We start from the raw sequence: 12,847 nt of genomic DNA, 5'->3' as shown, positions 1-12,847 counted from the left end.
CGACAAAACCTTGAAAAATGTATCTCCAGAATGGTGGAAGGAAACCCGCGGTGGCCCCACGGAAAACCAACTGGAAAAAAGAATAAATATTCTGGAAAAAGATTTCCACTTCTCGCTGCTGCTGCGACTCCACCATCCACCATCCATCCTCGTTCGCAGTCCAATTCCTCTCTCTCTCTCTCTTTCTGGCTCGTTTAAATTATCTACGAGAAATTTCGCGCCTTTCCATACAAAGTTGTATTGTGCCACCCCCCACACACAGTTCCCTCCGAGCCCACACATACCAGCATTTAAATTATGTACTTAGAAATACACAAAAATGTTCCAAAAGTCTACAAAAGAAAATGGCACAGCACAGCAGGACGCAGATGAAGAAGAAGCGCCGAGAAGCCAAAGAAGCAAAATGAATTTCGCACTTTTTCGCATAATAAATTTTGAAACTTGGCCAGTGCGATGGAAAAAAAATCCAAGCGGGCTGAGGACAGAGCAAAAGCGAGGAAAAGTAGGGGCAAACCAAAGTTTCGTAAAAAGTTTATTTTTGCATATACAAGGCAGGGCGGTGCAGAGCCGCGGGGCGGCCATCTGAATACTCGGCGGCCGAGTGACAAATTCCATTTAAAATTGTCGAGCACAGCTCACGTACTCCGCTGCCAGCAGTGGCAGCCTCTTCCTCCAGTTTGAGATGAAACTTTTGCTAAAACCTCCGCGTGATGGATGCCCCACGAGGAGCAGCAGCAGCAGCAGCAGCAGTGGAGCGGGTGGGATTTAAGTTAATCAGCAAACGAAACAGGTTTAGTGCTAAATAAATTTATTTGTGCGTTCGACGCTTTTCTTATTTCTTTATTTTGTGCTCTCGACAACTGCTGGGCGGTGAGGAATTCGGGGGAAATAAATCTTAATTATTAATATTAATTCAAAGACTGAAGGCTTAATCTTATCTACCTCAGAGACTCAGTATATCAACATTTTAGCGAATAAATGAATACAATGGATTATTAATTATACAGAAATAAACATCCTACACATCTTGTCTTAAGTTAAATATATTTTGCAATTCATTCCGACTTGTCTCGGTCCCATTTTCTCGCACCTTAAATTGGTGCTTCACATTATCACTTCACATATTCAAATCTATAGAGTAGACATATGTTCGCCTGGATGACAATTTCTTTGTTGGATGATGGCAATTATATTTTTCACATCATTTTTATTGTCTATAAAAATGGTTCGCCATTTATTTAACGTAAGTCTGTCGCACACGAAGCCGCACACAAGTGCACTCGGACTCACACACATGCAAGTGTAATAATCGGGCTGCTGTGAGTGTGTGCGAGAATGAAAGATAAATGCGTTTTCACTTTATGACTTTCGTGTCGGCATAAATTTGTTAATACCTTTAGGCCAAATTTATAACATAATAAATGCTCATAATATTTAACTTAACATTGCGCCCAGGCTCAGGCCCAGGCCCAGGCGCAGGACCCAGCCCAGACTCGGAGAAAGAGACTCGGAATTCAAAATGCGAAAGTTAACATTGTCCGTACGTTCTTCAGTCCGTGGCGAGGCGGAAGCGGAGAGTAAATTCTGATAAAATCAGACATGGTCTGGCTCTGCTTTTGCCTCTGATGCAGAGAGACAGAGGGACAGAGGGAGAGAGAGACAGCTATGGATGGATAGAGAGAGTGCGAGCGAGTGGCTGGCAACACACACGAAATTGAGTTATTGCACTGGAAGGCAAATTAAACTTCATAAATATTTAAAATCAGAGATTAAACACAGCAGCACCGACTGCATGTTGATGAGAGTCAATCCCTGTCCGTGTCCGTGTCCCTGTCCGTGTCCCTGTCCGTGTCCATGTCCGACTCAGGTTGCCAATTAAACGGGCATTATCTGGCATAACTGCAGTTTAAGTAGCCAGATCTCCCTATACCCCGTTGCCGAGTGCTCGCACGTTTCTCCTTTTCATTTTAATGTTGCAGCAATGACAGGCAGCAGCAGCAGCAGCAAGCAGCAGCAGCAACATCGGCCGGCCACAGCAGCAAACGATCAATTTAAAGTAACGATCTCGGCAAAGAAACAAAAACCACAGACCACAAGCCGCAAATGCAACTGGCAAATGGCAATACTCGTAAAAATGAAATGTATTTCTTTTGCAGTTGAGATTTCTGCTGCTGGAGATCTCCTCTCCTTTCCCCCGGCCAGGCTGCAATTGTGCTTGGCTGTGCTGCTTGATGATCGTTTCAATTTGAGCTCGAGCTGTGCAAAAAGGAGAATTTATATTTACGACATTAGCCAAACAACAGCACAAATGTTGGGCAGCTTGTTGCAGTTTTTCATTTTTATTTTCCCGACGAAATCTTGAAACTGTTCAGGATTTTATTTCGTCATGTACATTTTTTTCGATCTACTCATCAACGCACATCCCAAGCGGGCTGAGTGAAAGACTTTGTCAATGTTTTAATTATATGTGAATTGAAGCGTGTTTGTGCCTTACTAACATTGCAATCCATCTTCTCTAGGTACAAATGGTCTGCGAAGACGCGGCCGACAGACATACACCCGCTACCAGACGCTTGAGCTGGAGAAGGAGTTCCACACGAATCACTATCTGACCCGCAGAAGGAGAATCGAGATGGCGCACGCCCTCTGCCTGACGGAGCGACAGATCAAGATCTGGTTCCAGAACAGGCGGATGAAGTTGAAAAAGGAAATACAGGCGATCAAGGAGCTGAACGAGCAGGAAAAGCAGGCGCAGGCGCAAAAGGCTGCGGCGGCAGCAGCCGCGGCGGCGGCCGTCCAGGGCGGGCACTTAGACCAGAATTAGGCGGAATTACAAAATACAAATACAAAGCAACTCTATATTGTAACAAAAGAACTATTTACTTAAATGAATAATATTTAAACATTTCGATGGTAATGTGCGAATACGAAACTAAACTAAAGGAATTATTTCACGCGTTTGAGCAGCAACCGAAAATACGTAAAGCAAACCTACAAACTAATTAAATAGAGTAAGTAAATAAAAGTAGTGGAGAGCGCAACGCAGGCGGACTACAGACCTACTTAGAAGTATAAATTAAAACTAAAATAAACGAGAACGAACACAACTTTAATTTAGTTTCAAACACACAGAAAGTGGACATTGATTCGCGGCGTAAGATTATGTTTATGATCTTTCCGAATTCGAAGTGAACCTGCCCCGCCCACCCATTTGTTGCTTACTGGTACGTTTAAATTATGTTTCGCAAAAATACTCAAAAACTATAAAAATTACGAATAAAAATGTTGAAAGAAAGCATGGTTCTGTTGATATGAATTTTTTGGTAAAAACAAGTTTTAAACCAATTGAAAGATATGTAACAAAAGTAAAACAAAACAAAAAGAAAACAAACATGAATGAAAGGAAAAGAAAAGAAACGAAAACCTATTAAAATGTAACTTAAATATAAATAGAATTTGTTAGCAAAGTAAAATATTGCGAGCGGGGAACCCAAGAACGAAGAGCGAAGAGCAGAGCGTTTTGAAGGATACTCGTACAATATTTGAATGTGTATAGTTTGTGCTTGTGGAATACTTTTAATGCAATTTTAGTTAACTCTGTTTATTTGTAAACGAATTTGTTTAGTGGTCGCCCAAAACGACTAAACTGAAGCTGTTTCTTTAAGTAATGTGTAGTGTTTTTAACTCTTAAATTAAATTAATTCCTAATTTTATTATTATGTTTAGTTTAATGACAAAGAGTTTATGAGATTATCCGAGAGTAGCCCCGAGAAGGAGAACGACAAATCGTTTGCCCCGGCAAACGCAAATAAATTATTGGTTTTGAAAAAATCTAAAAAAAACAAAGAGAAAACGAATTCGATTATTGTGTTATTATTATTATAATTATTTTAGTTTTTTGCCATTTCGTTTTTCTCCATTTGTTTCGCTCGTCTCTCTGCATAGAGCATAGAGCCAGAGAGCAGAGTGCTTTTGATCTCGTTCCGTTAACTGATCGTAAGTTGTATGCTGTAGAGGATAGCGATAGCGAACCCGAGATACCAATATATAGTTTAGTGGATCCAACGAGCTGTGCTCGAACCAAGCCACAATATGCATTGTACATCTCCCACGACGAGTGTATCGACTCCTCGTCTTTCAGTTCAGTTCTGGAACTTATCCCTTATTGCTGGTTATCTCCGAAAGAAAACCTACACAAGATGTATACGTAATTAGAGACTAAGATTCGAATATAGATATACACATATGCAGATCTTGATATACATATATATCTGGATATACATATATATTTATGTATTTACATGGAAGTCTAGAGTAAATGGACAAACAATAAGAGGGAAAATATCTGCGAAACGGAAAAACAGATGCAAATACGTAACTATGAAATAAGTTGAATGTTATAGATTTTAAATGCAAGGGCCACGGGAGCTGCAGCGGCAGATGCAACCGAAATACGTTGATGTATACATACACTGAAAAAAACAAACAAAACACAAAAAAAAACAAAGAACAAAAAACAAATTATGAGCAGCGTGGATCGAGAGGGTATTCCATTCCCCGCCACAGCAAACCCAAGAATAGACGCTAAAATACAATATTTACAGATTTAAATGTGGATTATCGTAGCAACAGATATACGTAAATACATAGTAACAGTAACTAAAAACGAGACTCGGAGATGTCTTGCATATACATAAAATACGTATGTATTATGTACTACCCCTACCCTCCCCTACCAACTACTTAAAAATGTAATAATACCATGTACTAGATGTACGTAATTTCTAGTGGCTTTTACTTTAATCTCCAGCCCGCAGACAGACGGAGGCCGAACAGTTTGTTGAGATACTTCTTCTCCTTAATATGTATTTCCAACAGACCTACCTACAACTTCTTTGCAGTTACATTTTTCTACTTGAACTCTTCCCCCATCCCCCCGCATGAGGGGGGTCCATGATCTCCGATCGCTGGGACCCCGCCAACTCCGTTTATACTTAACCTACTCGTATGTAACTCTAATTTAAAGCCATTCTATGCTAGATCTGTAAGTTGTAAATTATCAATATAAACTATACGTATAAAAGAACAAACACAACAAAACAAAACAAACAGCAACCAGTGAGAATGTGGAAATGAACAAATAAATTAAACAAAACGATTTAAACCACTTGTGATTCAATTTGGACTCCTTCTAATAACTGTCTGCCACTGGTGCTTGGACTGCTAGCATCAGGACTAGCATGGGGCTGCAACTGGAGCAGTTCTTTAGCGTGCGACACTTGGGATGAGATTGCAAAGCTAAACCTTACAACATAGAATAGTTTTTTTTAATTATGTATTTTTAATACAGACATTTGCACGAAATTTAAAATGAAATATGTTGCACATCAGGCTTACCACATGTAGCGCAACAAACTGTATGTTTACACACCAATGTTGCTAGGCGCCACTGTGCATATGTAGCTGGTATGTAGTATGCATGTATCTCTAGCGCAACACACAACCTTTTTGAATTCAAGCACCCCCGATAGATGGCGCTCAAGTTAACAGCGGCTGAAAACGGTTAACAGAGTTCTGCAGTTGAAAAGAAACACGTTAAATGGGAGCGGAAAGAGTGCTGCCGCGCACTCTGTTATGTTATTAAAACTGTTATAAAACTAATATAACATTGAAGATGGCTGTACTACCAACAGACTGCGCATTTTGCTCCAAGCTGCGTTAACAGCGCGAAACAATTTAACAGCGAAAGAGAGCGCACAAGAATTTTTGAATTTTGAAAGTTGAAAACGCGTAAAAAGTCGGAAAAAGTATTAAAAGTATTTATTTTCGATATAGAATTTCAAAGTACTTGGCGGGACGGGATGGAATGTAATAGGAAGTAAATCTTAAGATCTTCAAGGCAATGTTCTGGGCAGGGAGGAGTTGATAAATCTTTCGAAGTAATTTTGTATTACAGGTTTTTGAACTTGGTTTTTCACACATGCATTTTTATTGCATGTTCGGTTATATCAGAATATATACGCATAACCACCTGAGTTTAGCCTGCCTATTCAATCGGACAGAAAATTATGCAATTAATTTACCTAAAATCCCTAAATGTACCAAAAAAAACGTCGACCACAAACTACTTTATTAAGGGGCGGGGTCAGTTTTACAAGGGTTCTGGTGGAATTTCCAAACTGAATCGATTTTCTACCTACAAGTGTACATTTTCTTGTATAAATAGTGGACCAGAATAGTATTCAGTATTCAGTTTTCGAATAGCAACATGGATCTAAGGACACTGCGGACTATCTTCCTTGATCTGGACATTTTCCGAGGACGAGTAAGGGACATCAACCGGACTTGCAAGCATGTTAAGCGGGCTTCGCAAAAACAGCAATTAGCGCGAGGCAAAATCAACCGATTTGGGGCCCTTGAGGACTACAGGCAGCCCTTTTTCGTGGTCATGGACGAGTTCCACTTCTCCTCCATTGGCAGAGAGGATCAGCACAGCAAGTGGAAGGCGTTGGCGATAGCTTTATGCCGTATTGATGGCACCCACCACCGTACCGTTCATCTGGCTGTGGCATCGCGGAGACTCCAGGAGTTAGGAGGCATGGAGATCCTCACCGCCCTGAAGAAGGTGCTACATATGCTGGAGATCTGTAACGTGGATTCCAACTTGATTGCCGTTGTCGCCGATGGCTGCTCTGCCAACGAGCAGGCAATGATGTACGCCGCGCAGAGGTATCCCGTCCTCTACGACCTCCATCATTTGCGGGAAAGAATGTGGCATAGATACGGCCATTGGGATACAGCCATCACGGGCTTATATACCCGGACCTATGGGGACAATTGGGAGCAGGAGTTCCCAACCATTGAGGAGATAGCTCCACCGGACAATGTGCACGACGTCCACGTTCAGGAGTTGACGGAAATTCAGGCTGTTGTACGACGCAAGTTGGCCCTGGATGGAATCCCATTCAGGCTGACGCACTTGCATAGTGGAAGGATGGAGTCTTTCGGAAAATCACTAAATATCAATATTGGGGAGGTATTCCGGAGAATTAATACAACTCATCCAGAAACATTGTCAAACGCGTCGGAGGCCATTCAAACTTTCAGCTGGGTGCTGAGCCTGATGGTGAGCTTGACGGACCCCAGGGACGGGACTAGTACCTAATAAACATTAGCATTAAGCTAAGTTAGTTGTTTCTTCCTATCCATTACCTTCCTCCTTCGCTTTGAAATAAAAATTCAAATATAAATACTTTTCATACTTTTTTCCCATTTGTTACGCGTTTCCTTTTCAACTTTCATGAGGCTTTTTTGCAAGTGCTGTCGAAACATTATGGTCTATGCACTTTCGGAAGACGTTTGCCTTCAATACTAGAAACCCTTCAATTAGTATATCCTTGATATGAATGTTGTATTATATAATATATTCGATACACAACATTCACATGTACGTATAACATTTAATAGGAAATTAGAGATTGGAGGTGCAGCGCATTGGACATTGGGAACTTTGAGTTTCTGACTTAAGAATTGAGACCTAAGCTGAAGCTTGAACTTTTAACTGCTTTAATCACAACAATCGAGAAGCGAAGCTCTCACCCAGAAATCAAGCCCGATCTGGCGCTCTGTGAGCTTCGAGATTATTGTACGAGTATTCAACGCTTCATAGAATTCAGATAACACGTATTTTGAGTCAGTTCGATTAGTGAGCTCGGTCGGATTCGTTCAATGTTCGCTGGCGAGTGCTATCCGATGGACTTCATATCAATACGCATTTAAGACAAACGAATACATACACAAAGGGATCAGTGATTTTTTGTGTACTAATGTATTTCCACGTGCAACGTTAACGATCCACAGAAACTACCTTCAAAGCGGCAAGAATGCAGCTAAAATCGATTTTATGGTGTTTATGTGCGGTGGTGGTGTCGTTGGGGCCCAAAACAAGTGAGTAAAGTTCGAAATGATAATAAGAACCAGACGAAAATAAACATATACTATGCACCGAATACTCGTATGCGCATTGTATGCTGCTTATATCTATAGTACACAATGCACTCTCACAATCTCATTTGCTCTCGGAGAACGTCTTCCAATCCAGCATGTGTAACCATGCCAAAACAAGATTTGAGCCGGTTCATCTTGAGATCTCTCGTAATATTTCCAGCCAAGATCTGTCTCTCGCTCTCTGCTTGTGTGTAGGATTGAGTGTTGTTGGAAATAAATTAACAAGCGACAGCTTTTGAGCAAACTGAGCCGGCAGCTCCGGCGTGTCTAGAATTTATCATCGAAAGTGCTAGGAAAAATCAAGCTGAAACAAAAGCGTTGGTAAAAGAAAGCTATGTTTTCAGCACGAAGAGTCCGAAGGTTTTCCACACATTTTCCCATATTTTCCTGATAAATAATTAATACTTTCTTGTACACTTCTCCCTGCAGTAAACGCCGAATGTTCGACTTCCCAGTTTGAGTGCGACAACGGCAGTTGCATATCGCAATTCGATGTTTGCAATGGCGTGAAGAACTGCCCGGACGGATCGGACGAGACACCGTCGACGTGTATCTCCCAGCGGCAGCACTGCTTGAAGCCCTACTTCCAGTGCAGCTACGGGGCATGCGTCATAGGCACAGCAGGATGCAACGGAGTCAGCGATTGTGCGGATGGCTCGGATGAGACGCTGATGCGCTGTGGCAACGAGGACGATCTGCGACAGTACGATCGCCTTTTGCAGGGAAATTGCCAGTGAGTAGAAGACTCAGCCGTGACCTTAATAGAAATTTTACACAATTTACTCAATTCTTACAGGGATGACGAGATCAAGTGCCCGTCTGGCATATGCCTGGACAAGCGCGAAACTCTATGTGACGGCAAGGACGACTGCGGTGACGGCACCGGCTTCGATGAGTCGGTGGATTTGTGCGGGCACCTGGAGTGTCCGGGCTACTCCTTCAAGTGCGGCACTGGTGGCTGCATTTCGGGATCACTGAGTTGCAATGGGGAGAACGATTGCTTCGATGGATCGGACGAGGCGCCACTGTTGTGTAATACAACGAAGAAGGTGACGACTCCTACCTCGGTTGCCATACCCTTGGAGCAGCTGGGCTGCTCCCTGCCGCTGGGAGACGAACGTCCCATTCTAAAGGATCATTATGGTCGCATTCTGGCCCCGCCGATCACCAGGGCCACCGTTTACTTCTCCTGCAACCCCGGCTACATATTGGTGGGCGACGAATCCAGTCACTGCGCCAACAGAAAGTGGAGTTCCGAGACAGAGCCGAAGTGCGTGAGTGAGTAGATTCCCAGATCCCCAGATCCCCATTCAACCGATATTAATTCTCTTCTCCGTTTGCCCCTGCAGAATACTGCGACTCGAAGGGCGAGTTCGATGGCTACTCCACCAAGGCCATATGCACTTCAGCTGGACAGAATGTCGACTGCAGTCAGCGCTATCATCCGCCAGGCACCGAGGTTAAGTTTGTGTGTGCCACCGGCTTTCAGACACTCAGCACCATTCTGCCGGAGATGAAGTGCATGAAGGGGGGATACTGGAACCGGCAGCGGCAACGCTGCGACCAGGAGTGTGGCCGGATAGCCACTCCAATCAAGAGCTTCTCGGCCAACGGGTACACCATCAACAACACGGTGGTCCCATGGCATGTGGGCCTCTACGTCTGGCACGACGAGAAGAACTACAACTTCAAGTGTGGCGGCTCGCTGCTCACCCCAGACCTAGTCATCACGGCTGCCCACTGCGTGTACGATGAAGCGGCACGACGCGCCTACAGCTATGACACGTTCCGCGTGATCGCAGCCAAGTTTTATCGTAACTACCAGAATACCACCAGCGATGACCGCCGGCAGGACGTGCGGGACATTATTATAGCACCGTAAGTAGGATTAGACAGGCCTTTGCTGATTTTCCCTTGCCTTACCATATCGTATTTTGTTATTGCAGTGGCTACAAGGGCAGGACGGATAACTACTACAACGATCTGGCCTTGCTGGTGCTGGCTGAACCCTTCGAGCTCAGCAACGTCATTCGGCCCATCTGCGTCCATTTCTCACTCTTTGCCGAGAAGGAGACGATCAATAACGATGTGCAGGGCAAATTCGCGGGTTGGAGCATCGAGGATAAGCGCGAGCTGCAGTTTGTGCCTGCAGTGTCCAAGATGAACTCCGTGTGCCTGCAAAATCTCAGGGACATTCATCCGGACAAGTTTTGCATATTCACGCAGGGCAAGTCGCTGGCGTGTCAGGGCGACAGTGGCGGCGGATTCACCGCCGTCCGCCAGTCCAACGCGTTCTCCCGTGACACCTCTCGCCATTTCCTGTATGGCGTCATCAGCAATGCACCCAATGCAGACCAGTGCGCCCACAGTCTGACGATACTGACCAACATACAGCACTTTGAGGAAATAATTACAACAGCGATCAAAACTAGCATAAATACCAGATCGTGAGCTGTGCCCATATTTACATATCTACCTATGAATATTTTGCTTAAGATTCAATTAAAACTAGTCCAAAAAAGAAGCTCCACGATTATTGCAAGGGTAAATAGTTATTAATAATATTTGATGGATCCCTGCGATTGTCATTTCAATACCCGGTACTCGAAGATGTATGTAACGCAGAGAAGGGAATGGATGTAGATGTAGAACAAACGTAAAATGTAAAATTGTAAAACAAAAATGTACAACTGAGTACCGGGTATAAAAGTTGTGACGCGTAAGAAACGTCTCACACGTCGCTTCTCGTTAGTTCTTGGTTTTAGCTGATTCTCGTATGTTGAACTTGGGCACACGATCCTTTCTGGCCAATATCTTGTTGGAATTATCCTCGATATTAATAGTGCTAATAATGAGATTGACACGTCGCTCTATAACGCCAATGAACAGCTTCACATTGTGGACAGTCAGGAAGGTCTTCGTGCTGAGGACGTTGAGGATGGGCGCGTCGTCACAGGCCAGTTGTCTGAGAATGGTTTTTATTCAGTTAAAGGTAACTGTAGCATAGGATTATGCCTAAAATCTCACCTGAATATATCCTCTATTCCCTTGAGGAGTTGCTCCAGTCTGATGCTCAGAGTTTGCTTCTTTTCGCTGGTCTCCTTTGCCAGTTGTTCAATGCGATCACGCTCTGCATTTAAATAATCCAACGCCTCGGTCTTTAGCTTCAATTCCTTCTCGGTCTGCTCCGATTTTTGTCGCTCTAAGGTATGTAAAAGTCTAGAGTTAGTGTCTGCTGTTCCCATATCGCTTCTTTACAACTCACCTATTTCGTCGGTTAATTCTTGTGTGGAATCGTTTAACACCTCCACCTCGTGACTAAGCTCATTCACGTAATTGAACAGAGCAAAGTTCTCATCCTCCTGGCGCTTAAACTGAGCCACCAGGCGGTCCGGATCGTCTTCGCCATACAACTGCTTAATCTTCTCAATTATTTCTTTGTATTCGAATAGTTGTCGCTCATAGTTTTCCTTTTGATTCTGCTTCTTGTCCAACTCGCGCTGCTCCAACTCCGGATTGAGACGCTTCTGGCCCTTGATGTCGAAAAACTTTTGCAACTTGGCATCGTGCTCCAGGCGCCTCTGCATCTCACGCATCTCCTGGATGTGCATCACCTTGTCGTTCTCATTGCGGTCCTTCAGCACGGACAGCTTGTTGCACAGTTCCTCGCGCTGATCGAATGCCATTGTTGATTGGTCAATCAAGTCCATGATGAATTTCTTGCCCTCATTGAACTGCGCTACCATCGCCTGCCACATGTCGTTGAAGTTCGCCCTGAAGCCAAAGGAACAAGTTAAAGGGGTCTAGGACATTATTCCCATTCGTTCCCTACGTCTCACCGATCCTGCAGCATGTGGTTAATGGCATCTCGCATTTTGCTGTTCTCTGTGAGGACATCGCTGCACTTTTTATTGACCACATCCAGGCGATTCTCCAGCTTGACGACGCTCTTTTGGACCTTGCATATTGTGTCCTTGTAGCAATTGTCGGGCACCTCATTGCGCCTCAGGCTGTCGATTTCCTTTTCCATTTTCCGAATGTGCCCCTCCAGCTCCCACAAATTGGTTCGCTCGTTTTGCAGCACCCTCTGCAGGTCCGTCTGCTGTCTCTGCAGTGCTCCCAGATGCCGTTCCTTCTGCAATTAGAGCCCAACTAGGATTAGGATAAGGATAACTAGGGTGCGACTCCCACCCACATTTGAGTTCCTCCGAGCGTGCGTTCCGCCCTCCAACGTCTTGATCTCCTCCTTCAGCTTCTGGTGCTCGGCCTGTAGCACGTTTATCATGTGGTTCTGCTTCTTCAGTCGCTTGGCCTTCTCCTCCAGCAGACCCCGAAGATCGAGCTGAAGCGATCGATGCTGTCGCTGCAGCCTCAGCAATTCGGCAGTGGCCAACTGGTCAAGTTCGCTCTGGTCAGCCATGAGTGTCGGATGAACTAAGTGCAAGTATTCAAAGGACTAAAGCTTGACAATCGTAAACTTTGCCTTCAATTGATTTTACTTGTAAACAGCCTTGCTGCATTATTGTCGCTTGGTTACGGCTCGCGGTTTGCGCCCATTACCTTCGACTTACTTGCAGTGAACTGAAAGTTTTTAGACAATCAAAATAAAAGAGAGAAAAAGAGGGATCAACATTGATATACCACAAAGACTATCCGTTAAAGATGTTGCCAAGGACTGTATTCAAAGGGGCAATAGCTTAGGTTTTACCTTTAATCAAATGGGAGTGTGGAAAGTTTACATAAAAGTTCAAGGCGTGTACTTTAATATTTTTACCAGTTGTAAGTACATTAAAATAAATTCCAGTTACCACCGTTCATAATAAGAACCAGGTAGATATGT

General features: G+C 43.8%; 3 protein-coding genes across 6 annotated transcripts in view; 2 read left to right on the top strand and 1 right to left on the bottom strand.

Moving 5' to 3' along the window:
- The window catches only part of LOC117896802 (homeotic protein ultrabithorax), a 77,155-nt gene extending 73,885 nt beyond the window's left edge, over positions 1–3,270 (top strand). For all 4 annotated transcript variants that reach the window (XM_034805305.1, XM_034805304.1, XM_034805302.1 and 1 more), the window contains one exon: positions 2,520–3,270. In XM_034805305.1, coding sequence (XP_034661196.1) covers positions 2,520–2,824 — 305 coding nt within the window. In that variant the 3' untranslated portion in view covers positions 2,825–3,270. The remainder of the gene's footprint in view (positions 1–2,519) is intronic.
- Positions 3,271–7,678: 4,408 nt separating this feature from the next.
- Positions 7,679–10,483, top strand: LOC117897778 (modular serine protease). Its single transcript, XM_034806826.1, has 5 exons — positions 7,679–7,947; positions 8,437–8,740; positions 8,804–9,285; positions 9,357–9,885; positions 9,954–10,483. The coding sequence occupies exons 1-5, from the start codon at positions 7,884–7,886 to the stop codon at positions 10,456–10,458; spliced, it is 1,884 nt and encodes a 627-aa protein (XP_034662717.1). The 5' UTR covers positions 7,679–7,883; the 3' UTR covers positions 10,459–10,483.
- A 241-nt stretch (positions 10,484–10,724) lies between these two features.
- On the bottom strand, positions 10,725–12,554 carry LOC117896832 (coiled-coil domain-containing protein 63). Its single transcript, XM_034805346.1, has 5 exons — positions 12,203–12,554; positions 11,847–12,142; positions 11,273–11,781; positions 11,035–11,209; positions 10,725–10,972 (listed from the first exon to the last, which is right to left on the bottom strand). The coding sequence occupies exons 1-5, from the start codon at positions 12,425–12,427 to the stop codon at positions 10,756–10,758; spliced, it is 1,422 nt and encodes a 473-aa protein (XP_034661237.1). The 5' UTR covers positions 12,428–12,554; the 3' UTR covers positions 10,725–10,755.
- Positions 12,555–12,847: the final 293 nt, after the last annotated feature.

This window comes from Drosophila subobscura, chromosome O (genome assembly GCF_008121235.1).
Source record: "Drosophila subobscura isolate 14011-0131.10 chromosome O, UCBerk_Dsub_1.0, whole genome shotgun sequence".
In the NCBI taxonomy this organism is placed as follows: Eukaryota; Metazoa; Arthropoda; class Insecta; order Diptera; family Drosophilidae; genus Drosophila; species Drosophila subobscura.
This window is presented reverse-complemented; position numbering and strand designations above follow the sequence as displayed.

Bases quoted from the DNA above. Each gene is read 5' to 3' on its own strand.
- LOC117897778 (XM_034806826.1), top strand. From the start codon at position 7,884: ATGCAGCTAAAATCGATTTTATGGTGTTTATGTGCGGTGGTGGTGTCG. The intron at 8,741-8,803 runs GTGAGTAGAAGA...CAATTCTTACAG, and splicing joins CTTTTGCAGGGAAATTGCCA to GGATGACGAGATCAAGTGCC. The intron at 9,286-9,356 runs GTGAGTAGATTC...TTGCCCCTGCAG, and splicing joins GACAGAGCCGAAGTGCGTGA to AATACTGCGACTCGAAGGGC.
- LOC117896832 (XM_034805346.1), bottom strand. From the start codon at position 12,427: ATGGCTGACCAGAGCGAACTTGACCAGTTGGCCACTGCCGAATTGCTG. The intron at 12,143-12,202 runs GTGGGTGGGAGT...CTCTAATTGCAG, and splicing joins ACGCTCGGAGGAACTCAAAT to AAGGAACGGCATCTGGGAGC. The intron at 10,973-11,034 runs GTGAGATTTTAG...AACCATTCTCAG, and splicing joins GGAATAGAGGATATATTCAG to ACAACTGGCCTGTGACGACG.